Source organism: Eretmochelys imbricata, chromosome 26 (assembly GCF_965152235.1).
Source record: "Eretmochelys imbricata isolate rEreImb1 chromosome 26, rEreImb1.hap1, whole genome shotgun sequence".
Lineage (NCBI taxonomy): Eukaryota > Metazoa > Chordata > Testudines > Cheloniidae > Eretmochelys > Eretmochelys imbricata.
Genome location: NC_135597.1, coordinates 6224408 through 6236165, shown reverse-complemented (window position 1 = coordinate 6236165; position 11758 = coordinate 6224408). Strand labels below are relative to the sequence as shown.

At 48.8% G+C, this 11758-nt stretch overlaps 1 protein-coding gene across 1 annotated transcript in view; it reads left to right on the top strand.

Moving 5' to 3' along the window:
• The first annotated feature begins 4025 nt into the window (after nt 1-4025).
• BIN3 (bridging integrator 3) overlaps nt 4026-11758 on the top strand; it is a 53984-nt gene continuing 46251 nt past the window's right edge. The window contains exon 1 of the mRNA XM_077805937.1: nt 4026-4113. Coding sequence (XP_077662063.1) covers nt 4106-4113 — 8 coding nt within the window. The 5' untranslated portion in view covers nt 4026-4105. The remainder of the gene's footprint in view (nt 4114-11758) is intronic.

Below are 11758 nucleotides of genomic sequence, written 5' to 3'. Positions count from 1 at the left end.
ACTAAAAGTTCTAATGGAACGTTGGCAGCTCCCGTGAAAATTTGGTAGGGTCCAAGTCGAGTTCCAAGAAGGCAGATATGCCGCCACTGCGCAGTCCCTCTGTTGGCAGCCTCACCAGAGAGACCATGGACTGTATGGGCTGCAGAGAATGAATTCTCCCCTGATCCTGTAGGTCCAGCATGAGCAACAACGGTGCAAGCTACGCTGCCCGTGTGCCGTTTCTGGAGAGGCCTCCTCTGGAGTGGAGTTCAGTCTTCATTGCCCATTCAATCCAAGAGCTGTCTCTGTTCTGCACTCGGGGTCTGTGGGTGAGGTGAAAAGCCTAGAAACTCACCCCCTCATGTTGCCACCCAGCCCCCCCCAGCTTCTCTCATCACCTTCTGAAATTCCAGGGCCTTCTGTGACCTCTGTTGGGCTCACTTTTGGAGATGCCCTTTTATCTGCTCCTAAAGCAAAGGCATCTCGGTCCTCCACCACCCACAACTCCAAGTATCTCCTAGCCATAGGACATGGAAAGATTCCCCCAGGCAAAGGTGTAGTTGGTAAGAATGACCATAGTCATCACCCTGGAGCACCACCATTTTACCCTGGGACTGTTAGTAGTAAGGGTCCATCCCTCCTCAAAGGTTCTCGTTATACTGATCCAAAAGGTTACCTGTGCTGTCAGTCCCTCTCGCCACCTAAGAAAACACAGGAGCCTTTGTTCTCCAGCCCTGTCCCACCCTGAGGATACAGACAGGAGTCTGCATGGTCCTGACGTGATGTTCTAATTCCCCATGTGCTTGGCAGACAAGTGACTGACTCAAAGCCTTTTCCTCGCATCCTACTGGCACAGCAGGGCACCTGCCTGCACTTGACAATCGCCCTGTTCATGTCTGGAACTGAGCAGAGGCTGCGGCTGCTGCCACCTTGACTGGCACTCTGGTCAGTGGCCTCTCCCTCCCTGTGCCCCTTTCAAAATAGGGATCTGGGGGCACGCTGCAGGGAAGTTTAAACCCTGTGCCTCAAACTGGAGCGAGGCGGGACTCCCAGGAGAAGCGTGCAATTGGCCTGGATGATGAAATTGGGTGGGGGAGAGGTAAGCATCTAGGACTGCAGAGAGGAGTATGTCTGGCAGCCAGGTGCAGCAGCAGCAGCAATCGGGGCGGGGAGCTTGTATACAAGTCCTGGGGTGTGAAGCTGAGCGTGTTGTAATCCAGTGCACACCTGTCTTCCCCTTATTTAAAGTACGTGACAACCTTCTGCAGTGGTGGCTCCAAATGTCGCACTAGTTCTTTGGAAGGCTGCAGCATTTGTGCCCATTACAGTAGCACGCCCCATTCTTATAAGGATGTACGAGGCAGGGACTTTGTATTTTTTCATATCCATAAAGTGTCATGCATACCTTTGGGGCTGCACGTATAACAGGGCAAAGGGGCAGGATGCGGATACAACACCTGCCTGGGAGGCAGGAAAATAGGGTCTGTTCTCTGCCCTGTTAACTGACTAGCAGAGGGACAGCAATCCAGTGGTTAGGGTATTTACCCAGGAAACTCAAATTCAATTCCCTGCTTTGGCATGGACTTCCTGTGTGACCTTGGCCAAGTCACTAAGGGCCAGATATTCAAAGGTATTTAGGTGCCTAAAGATGCCGATAGGTGTCTTGTGGGATTTTCAAAAGAGCCTAAGAAGATTAGGTACCTAACTCCCCCTCGGCGCCTGTCTACATCTTTAGGCACATAAATACCCTTGAAAACCCTGGCTCTTTATCTCTCAGTTCCACATCTGTACAATGGGGATAACAGCACTTCCCTACTTCATGGAGGTGGTGAGAGGATAAATGCATTAAGGATCATGAGGTACTCAGGTACTACAGCAGTGGAGGGCAGATAAGGACCTAATGAGAGAGGGCAGGACATATAACCTTACCGGGTACGTCTACAGTAGAATAAAAGACTCACAGTACGGCACGGCTGACCCAGGTCAGTTGACTCAGGCTCACGGGGCTCAGGCTACAGAGATAAAAATTACCGTGTAGACGTTGGGGCTTTGGTTCTGGGACTCCCGCACAGGAATCGCTTTAAGTCACTTTGATTAAAATTTTCCAAATAATCTGTTATATATGGGTGCCTCCTTTTTTTGATGCCTGATGTGAGCCACTTGGAACCTGATTTTCAGAGGACCTGAAAACTTGCAGCTCCCACGGACTTCAGCTGGAGCTGTGGTAGCTCAGCGCCTCTGAAAATCATGCCTGATGGCATAGGTCCTGAAAAATATTTAGATGCCTAATTTCCATTGATATCAATGAGCATTAAGTGCCTAAATATATCTGAGGATTTGGGCCTAGATAATTCCAATCAGCCACTCAAAAGGCATCCAAAATCAGAGGGCACAATCTGGCACATCTAAACATTTTGGTCTAACTCTTCTTGCTTCAGTTTCTGTATCTGTAAAATGGGGCCATTTACCCCTGGAAGCTTGTGAGGGGTAATTTTTAAAGGTTTGTAAATGCTTTGAAGATTATAAGTGCTAAGCCATATGGTTCCCTATTCAGTTCCCATGTGCTTCATCAATTTCATTGATTATTGAGTGCAGCTGGACCTTTCCTGACATTGCAAAACTCATAACACAGTTGTTCCCTCAAGGGCTTTTTAAAATAGTATGCAATTTATTTTCCTTCTTAGTCACTGGCCTCCACCTTACGTTACATTTAATGTACCTTGTTCGTATCAGTTCCTTGCCATGGTCCTGTCTCTCAAGTTTGTTTTTCTTGTGGATCCTGGCATTATTACTTGTTAACATTTTTTGTGTGTTGTACCAGCTTTCCGGCAGTCTGGAATAAATACACCAAGACTCAGAATTAAAGGGAAGAACTGGAAGCCTTACTCAATCCATCTAACCTGGCTGCATGCCTACATTGAAATGACTAAACTAGAGTTGCTAACCTGTCCCAACGTGTACTGGGCCTTATGTAAATGCCAGTGGGATGGCTTCCTCAGGGGCTGTGTCGAATAATAAATAAATCATGCTTTAAATGAGAAGCTAGCTTCAAAGTTGTCCACGGAGAGACAAGTCATTCCGTCCACTGGAGCAATACCTCTTTAGCCCACTGCCATAGTCATACGTAACTGCTGCAACGCAGCCCGCAGTAGCACATCCGCTGTGCAGCAAAAGAGCCAGATTTTTGGACAAAGGCCAGTTGGGCAAATTCTGCCTCCCAGGAAGAGCGCTGTGGGATGCGCACGCGGCACATAGGGCCTGGGCCAGGAAGCCGTCCACTTTGTGAAAGCCAGTCAGCCGCACGGGTGTCAATTTATCTGCCGCGGAAGGCTTCCCGGGCTAAGCTGCAGCCATTGCTGGGAGCGGAGTTTGAAGTTCTAGGGCAGGAGTAGGCAACCGACGGCACGGCGGCGCACAAGCTGATTCTCAGTGGCACTCACACTCACCGGTCCCGGGGGCTCTGCATTTTAATTTAATTTTAAATGGAGCTTCTTGGACATTTCAAAAACCTTATTTACTTTGCCTACAACAATAGTTGAGTTATATATTACAGACTGATAGAAAGCAACCTTCTAAAAACGTCAAAATGTGTGACTGGCACGGGAAACCTTAAACTAAGCGTGAATACATGAGGACTCGGCGCACGCTTCTGCAAGGTTGCCGACCCCTGTCCCCGGGGGCTGTTCCCCAAAGCCAGGCCCTGGAGCGGCTCGGGGGAGGGCTGCTGGGGGGTCACTGCACTGTGCCGCTCTGGAGCGCGGCCCTGTGTGACTGGGACGCCCCAGGGAGCAGGGGGATGGCAGAGCAGCGCAGGGCGGCCGCAGGCCAGCCTTGCCTTGTACACCGGGCGCAGCCCCTCCCCAGCGCAGCCCAGTGATGTCATGGCACTGGACGGTGACATCACGGCTCCACGTGGTGACATCACAATGCTGCACTGTGACATCACGACACAGCCTCCGACGCTGCGGCTCGGCCTGCCCGGGAGGCAGCGTGAGAACTTCCAGGTGTCTCCGCCCCCAGGCCGTGCGTGACGTCACGCCGTCGAGCGTGCCGACTGCCTCGCTTCCGGAGGGGGCGGGGCCAAAGGACAAGCGCTTCCGGGAGAAAGCCGGGGCCGGAGGGGACCATGAGCTGGTGAGTGCAGCCCCGGGAGACGCTGGGGGCTGGTCCTGCTCCCGGCCCCGGCCCGTCTCTGCCGTCGGCCCGTCTCCTCCGTGCTGGGTCTCTGCGGCCCCCCGGACCCGCCCGGGGCGCCCCGTCCCTCCCCCCCCCCCGGTGCTCCGGGCCCTTCCGTCCCCTTCCCTTCTCCCCCTCTCCCCCCCCCCCGGTGCTCCGGGCCCTTCCGTCCCCTTCCCTTCTCCCCCTCCCCCCCCCCCCGGTGCTCCGGGCCCTTCCGTCCCCTTCCCTTCTCCCCCTCCCCCCCCCCCCCGGTGCTCCGGGCCCTTCCGTCCCCTTCCCTTCTCCCCCTCCCCCCCCCCCCCGGTGCTCCGGGCCCTTCCGTCCCCTTCCCTTCTCCCCCTCCCCCCCCCCCCCGGTGCTCCGGGCCCTTCCGTCCCCTTCCCTTCTCCCCCTCCCCCCCCCCCCGGTGCTCCGGGCCCTTCCGTCCCCTTCCCTTCTCCCCCTCCCCTCCCCCCCCCGGTGCTCCGGGCCCTTCCGTCCCCTTCCCTTCTCCCCCTCCCCTCCCCCCCCCGGTGCTCCGGGCCCTTCCGTCCCCTTCCCTTCTCCCCCTCCCCTCCCCCCCCCGGTGCTCCGGGCCCTTCCGTCCCCTTCCCTTCTCCCCCTCCCCTCCCCCCCCCGGTGCTCCGGGCCCTTCCGTCCCCTTCCCTTCTCCCCCTCCCCTCCCCCCCCCGGTGCTCCGGGCCCTTCCGTCCCCTTCCCTTCTCCCCCTCCCCTCCCCCCCCCGGTGCTCCGGGCCCTTCCCTCCCCCCTTTCTCCTCCCCCTCCCCCCCCGGTGCTCCGGGCCCTTCTCCCCTTCCCTTCTCCCCCTCCCCCTCCCCCTCCCCCCGTGCTCCGGGCCCTTCTCCCCTTCCCTTCTCCCTCTCCCCCTCCCCCTCGGTGCTCCGGGCCCTTCTCTCCCTGTTTCCTCTACCCCAGACCTTCTCCCCCTGCCCCCCTTGCATCCGCTACTGACCTGCTGTCCGCGCCCCACTCGTGTCTACCCCCCCCCCAGCTCCCGCACCCGTCTCCCTTGTAGTAAAGTGCTGTGATGTCAAGTTTGTTACCGTCGGGGGGGGGCTGGGAAGCTGCCTCGCCTACCGTCCTGTGTGACCCAGTGTATGTGGGGTGGTTGTTTACTTCTCGCCACCTGTGTTTGTTACTCCCTTTGGAGAGTGAAAGTGGCCTGGTTAGTTTCACTTTTTTTTAGTCCCTTTCACTCTCAGCGCTCCCCCACCCCCCGCCCAGCAGCAGGCTGCTGCAGACAGGGCAAGGGTCTGAGAATCCAACAGCCTGAGTTCCTAGTTCGGCTGCTCTCCGCTCTGGTGTGAGAGTTGCTTCCCTTCTGCACATTAATTCCCCCTGATAGAAAACGGGACTGATACTTGGCTCCCCCTTTAAAAAGTTAGTCTTTAAGGTGCCACAAGTCCTCCTTTTCTTTTTGCGGATACAGCCTAACACGGCTGCTACTCTGCAACTTGGCTCCCCTTGGTGAAGCAGCTCTTGGTCTGTGGAAGAGAAACAAGTTTTAGGGGCTTAATGGTCTGATCCAACACATCTTGAAGTCCATGGAAAGGCACCTATAGACTTCAAAGGGTTTTGGGTCTGGTCCCAAATTCTTATTTATTTATATACTGTACTTGCATAACAATGTCTGTAATGTAAACACAGCAGAGGAAGGCTTACATCAAAACAAAACTTCTTTGCTAGTTTTTTAAATGCCCGAAACAGTCTATTAATAGGTTTTATGAAACCTACTTTGGGTTTAGAACTATCTGAAGTCACTTTAACTTGTATCTTGCCTCTCAAGTGGATTTCAATATGTTTGTGTTACAGACATTATTTGCACCTCATAATGTCAATATCAAAATAGTAACAATACAGACTGGGGGATAGGGTTTTGTATGTACTCTGCGTGTGATCTAGCAATGCTGTCCAGTTTCCTCGTGGGAAGGCTTCCTGCCTTTGTAACAGGCCCGGCAGCATACCTCATCTTAGCTTGGGAATGTTAAGCATTGTTATTTATGAATGTTTGTGCGTTAAAGTAAATGTGTTAGATACTTCACCGAACAATTTGGAAGATACGGTCTCTGACCTAAAGAATATGTACTTACTAAGAAGCTCCAAGAAGGATCAGGCCATTATTGTGCTATACAGATGCATGCATAGGTATATTTCCAGCCCCAAAGAGCTTATTATCTAAGGCCCCGTCACTGACTTCAGAGGCTCTACTAATGTGTAAAGTTAACCATGTGTAAATGTTTGTGGGTTTGGGGCCTAATGTTAGATAGACTCATAAATATTAAGGTCAGAAGGAACCATTATGATCATCTAGTCTGACCTCCTGCACAACGCAGGCCACAGAATCTCACCCACCCACTCCTGCAATAAACCTCTCACCTATGTCTGTGCTATTGAAGTCCTCAAATCGTGGTTTAAAGACTTCAAGGTGCAGAGAATCCTCCAGCAAGTGACCCGTGCCCCATGCTGCAGAGGACAGAGAAAAAACCCCAGGGCCTCTTCCAATCTGCCCTGGAGGAAAATTCCTTCCCGACCCCAAATATGGCGATCAGCTGAATCCTGAGCATGTGGGTAACATTTACCAACCAGATACCCAGGAAAGAAGTCTCTGTAGTAACTCAGATCCCATCCCATCACAGGCCATGGGCCTATTTACCATGAATAGTTAAAGATCAATTAATGCCATAGATGGGACAGTAGCAAACAGAAGGGAGGGATGGATTGAGTAAGGACCAGAGTTCAGCAATGTGCATATATGCTTAGGGCATCCTGCCCAAAAATGAGATTGGTTTTCGCAAAAGTAGGATAGTACTCACTTAACGTCTTATTATTTACCCAGACACACACCCTTCCCTTCCTTCCTGGTTCCCCCCCTCTTAATCATCTCTCCCTTCTCTCTGACTGCATCCTCCTCCTTACCTACCCTCCTTGCCTATTGCGAATATGATTATAAAATAAATGTACTCTTTTGCTTTGTCTGTGCTTCTGTTATTAATGAAAATGGATCTGTGATCAGATACTTGAAACACTAATGCAGCCCTTCACACTCATGGTTTCAAATGACTGTACGCTTTATTTGCAATAAATTAAAATAACTGATTATTCTCTTTAAGATTATTGGTATTTATCTATCTGAGGCATTTCAAATGTTTGTTGTAATGTTCAAAATCATTTGATGGAGACATTTAAACCAAGCCTTGTCATGTACGCGCATCATCAGTATACATGCATACCTGCTTTAATTACTCAGCTATCCAGAATGATTTTTTAAATATAAGTTACTTGTCCGGCTACAAAACTCGATTTCCTGCTTTGTAACAGATCAATGTGCAGCATTTCTGCTTAGATTCTTCTGACCTCCATTTCCCCGCATAAAGTTTTGCTTAGAAACCCTTGTTGGGTTTTGTAATTATTCTTGTTCACTGATTCCTGCTCAAATGGTCTCAGTTTACAAGTCAAATATTTGATTTTTTTTTTTCCTAGCTGCTAGCACCGCAAATTCAAGTTGTGAGTTGAAAAATCCAGCAGTGTTCTCTCTGCCTCCTACTGTCACCATAAGTACTAAAGATTCTAGGATCAGAAGTTTGCTGACAACTTTTGTTGTAAGAGACTCCAGCTCACTCTGCTGTGTTTATATTGGCTCTTCGAGGACCACAGGAGAAACTTTTCTGTATCCATAAAGTCAGCAGATCTGCCTTGAAGACAAATGGCATGGATAGATTAACAGAATCATCTTCTTGATTATACTGCCCTATAGATGGCTAGCAGGCTATGTAAGGAATACGTACTTTATAGTCCAGGTAGCCTAATCAGTGTATTTTTAGTCCTGACTCATGCATCACTTTATTGTGATAAATTATACATAGAAACACCTATTGCTGCACTTAATTTTAAAATAATCAATTCATTTCACCCTCTATCAATCTTACTACTCAAATTGCACAACACAGAATCACTCCACCTGCGCTTTCAGTGACACCGCTGCATCGTCTGTGTTCTATGCTATAAATGGCTGCATCCTAAAACCAAACATTTATAAATCTGCCTAAAGTTAAGGGGACTGTGTCACATTAAAAGTCATATTACTTAAAATGTCCTTAACTTTCACTCCTTTGATTGTTAAAAATGGAAGGAGAGTAAAAGCCTCCTGTGTTTTTTTTATCCATTTATGCACTTCTTCTTTTTTAGTTCTGTTCAGCCTGGGCAATAATAGATAGTTTCACTTGGAGATTCTCATGCATTCACACAATGACGGGATGCTTGGTTTGTAAATATTGTTGAAGGGCCTTTAACTCCAAACAAAAAACTTTAAAAAAATTCCTCTGTGTGTGTTTGTCAGATTTGCTAAAAACTCTGTACAAGACTCCTAAAACATTATGGGACAGATCACATCCACAGTTCTTGTTGTGTGTGCTGGTCATTTAATTAACAATATTTTCACTGCCCTAAGCAATTTTTCAATCGTGTTAGTCACGCAGAGCCAAAATAGTTAGAGGTAGATGTATGCTGATGTAAGAAGAAAGAGAGAATTTAGCTTGATTCTGAGATCCCAGATTGAGTTTGCAGGGCTGGCAGATAGACAAATAATCTTTAGTCTTTGTCTGTAAACGCGCTTTTAAATGTGGCCGTGGTCAGAAAAATAACTGAAAATAGCACCTGGCTCAGCAGATTTACTCCCTGTATACTGAGAATCAGTTTTTGCTACATTTTACACCTGTTAGCACTGCAGAGCTAATAAAACCAGATGGCTGAGGTATCGTAAATATCGTTATTAATGAAATACAGTACAGGGCTTTAAATGCTGCCAAATTACAGCTTTGTAACTCCTTTGAAGACAATACGATACCACAGGTGTAACTGAAGGGAAAATTTGGCATGCAGAATCTATCGGTGGTGAGAAATGAGCCAGAAAGAACTCAGCTTGACCCTCAGATCTCTGGTGAGTCTGTAGAGCTGACGGTTAGGAACGAAACATTCAAACTGAGCCAGTCCAGTCTGATCAGAAATAACTGACAGTAAACAGAGAATTTTATCATGTCATTGTTATGCTTTTCAGAGCATAACTGCATGTTAACCTCCTATCTACACTAAGGATTTGCCTTCACTACAAAGTTAACATGAGTTATAACCAGGGAGCCTAGAAATCCATTTGCCATGGAAAAATGCAGAAGTTGTGTTCTTAGAGAGAATCTTTAGTTTTTACATTTTGTGAGAAAATAAAACCATATACAGTAGAACTCTGACTGTCCAATCTAATTAGGAATGGGGCCAGCTTGGATAATCAAAAATTCAGATAATCAGGGAAATGGGCAGGGCAGGGCTTGGGATGTCAGCCCCAGGCAACGGTGCTCGGGCTGTCAGCTTAAAAATTGTAAATATATCAATAAAACATTGTGTCAACTGATACCTATATATATTGTGGCTAGAGAAACTAAAGGTCAGCGTTTCCTTTAAATAGCGAAAAAAGTGCATTTTTATGGGTTTTTTAATCAGAGGATTTGGGTTTTTTTATCACAGAAAACTAGGATCCCTGGTTATAACTCAGGTCACGTCCCCACGCAAAAACAGTTAGGTGCACTTACACTTCAGCATAAACCCAAGGTTCAGACTTAGGCTCAAGCCTAACCTCCCTTCCATCTATACCCAAATCATTCTAACCCAGGGTCCCAGGACCCCACAAGGGTGAAGGGTCCAAGCCTGAGTCAAACTGGGAGTCCGGGACCCAGGGTTCAAGCCCTATTACTTTGCAGTGTAGATGCAGCCCCACTGGACCCAGGCTCTGGGAGTTGGCCAAAAGTCTCCCACGTTCCCACGGGCTGGCTTTCTTGGACCTTTGGACAATCAAGTTTAGTGGACAGTCAGATTTTCCCAAATTGCACAACAAAAAGCTAGAGCAGCCACATGGCGGGAGGGCACTGGGAAAGCTGGGATATGATTGATTGCACTCAGGTCTGCGAAATGCAGTGTAGATGCTTGAACCCCAGTTTTGGGACCAGGTTAGAAAATTCCTAATGTAGGATTGACAATCAGTGTAGGTGCTCAAACCCAGGGTCTGCTGACTCATGTTCCACTAGCTCTGGGCTTACATTGCAGTGTGAACGTACCCCTAGACTGAGCATGATGGTGCTTTTCACTTGAGTTCACTGGCCTGTCAGGTGGTACAAGCTAAAGTTCAGATTAGCACAAGTCATCAGCTATTAACGCGGCACTCGTGTAGTGTGGACTCAGGCTAGAGCCACTCGAGTGTCGCTGGTCCTTTCCCACAGCCCCATTCCTTTGCCCAGAAAGGACAGATGAGTTCTCCTGTAATTCCCTGAGAAGGAATGCCTGGAGCAGTTCAGTGTACTGCAGTTGGGAACCATGGGATACGCCCCCAGAAATCCTAGCACAACACACAAGTGAGAGCAGCGTCAGTGTGGACACAGCAGCATGAGGATTATTGTGTGGTGTGGCCGTTCTCACCCAACCTAGGGTAACTCAACAGAAGTCACCTGCGCTAATACTGCAGTGAAGACAGACACTCAGGATGGAGCCATCCGGGAAAGCCATGGTAGAGCATAGCTTAAACATGGTTCCCGCTGAGCCATGTGATTGGGAGATGAATTTTTCATCTTTTGCTGGGATAGGAATGAGGGGTCATTGTCAAGGGTGGGGTTACTCAACTGAAATCTGTGATTCCCCTTTCTTCCTCCACAACAGATCAGCGTCAGTCTTTGCGCGTGTTGTGGCCCCATTTCCACATGAATGTGAGAGACCTGAACTCTGAGGAGGTTAGTCTGTGTATAACGCAGACAATCGCTCTCAGTTCGGTTGTCAATGGCTGGCAGGCCATGCCAACTGTAATAGTCGCTAATTCATGCAGATATGGCCAATGTGAAGTCGTGCTGCCGCTTATTGAATGAATTGTGTCATTCACTTAGGTCTGGAATTCAGTACGTCTTCGGAGGGGAAAGGGTCTTACTGACGTGCAGCCTCTGATGTAGGAAGATTCCTGAGGTCACACTTGGACCATTTAGGCTGCGGTGATTGTGAACGAGCCAGGCAGTAGCAAATTCTTCTGTAGAACAACATGCATATCAGAGGGGATCTATTGTCTAGGGGATTGTGCCCTGCTTCCCAAATGTCAGGGTAAAAAATGTCTAACATTTATATCACTTCGCTTGCTGGGAGTTCTGCATAAAGAGAGGATGAGCCTTGTTCCAAACATGCAAGACTGAGAGTTTTCTTTGTTTAGCCGATATATCACTATTTGTTTAGTTTGAGCGTGCTGCCTCTCTCCAACAATGGCCTTCATCAGATGCATGTCCGCAGCGTGGAATGTACTGTTTCGAAGGTTAGCGGGAGGTTTACCCTAGTGATTAGGGAAAGGGACTGAGTCATGGTGCTACAAAGTTTTATTTCTGGCTCTATCACTGTCTCAGTGTGTGGCTTTGAGGAAGGTCGCCTAGTCTTTCTTCCTCAGTTTCCCCATCTGTAAAATGGAGATAATAGTTGCCTTGCATAGGTATTGTGAGGCTTAATTAATGTTTATAAAGCACACTGGAATCCTTGGGATCAAATGCGGAAATTGAGACCCAGAGAGGATGTGACTTGCCAGAGACCT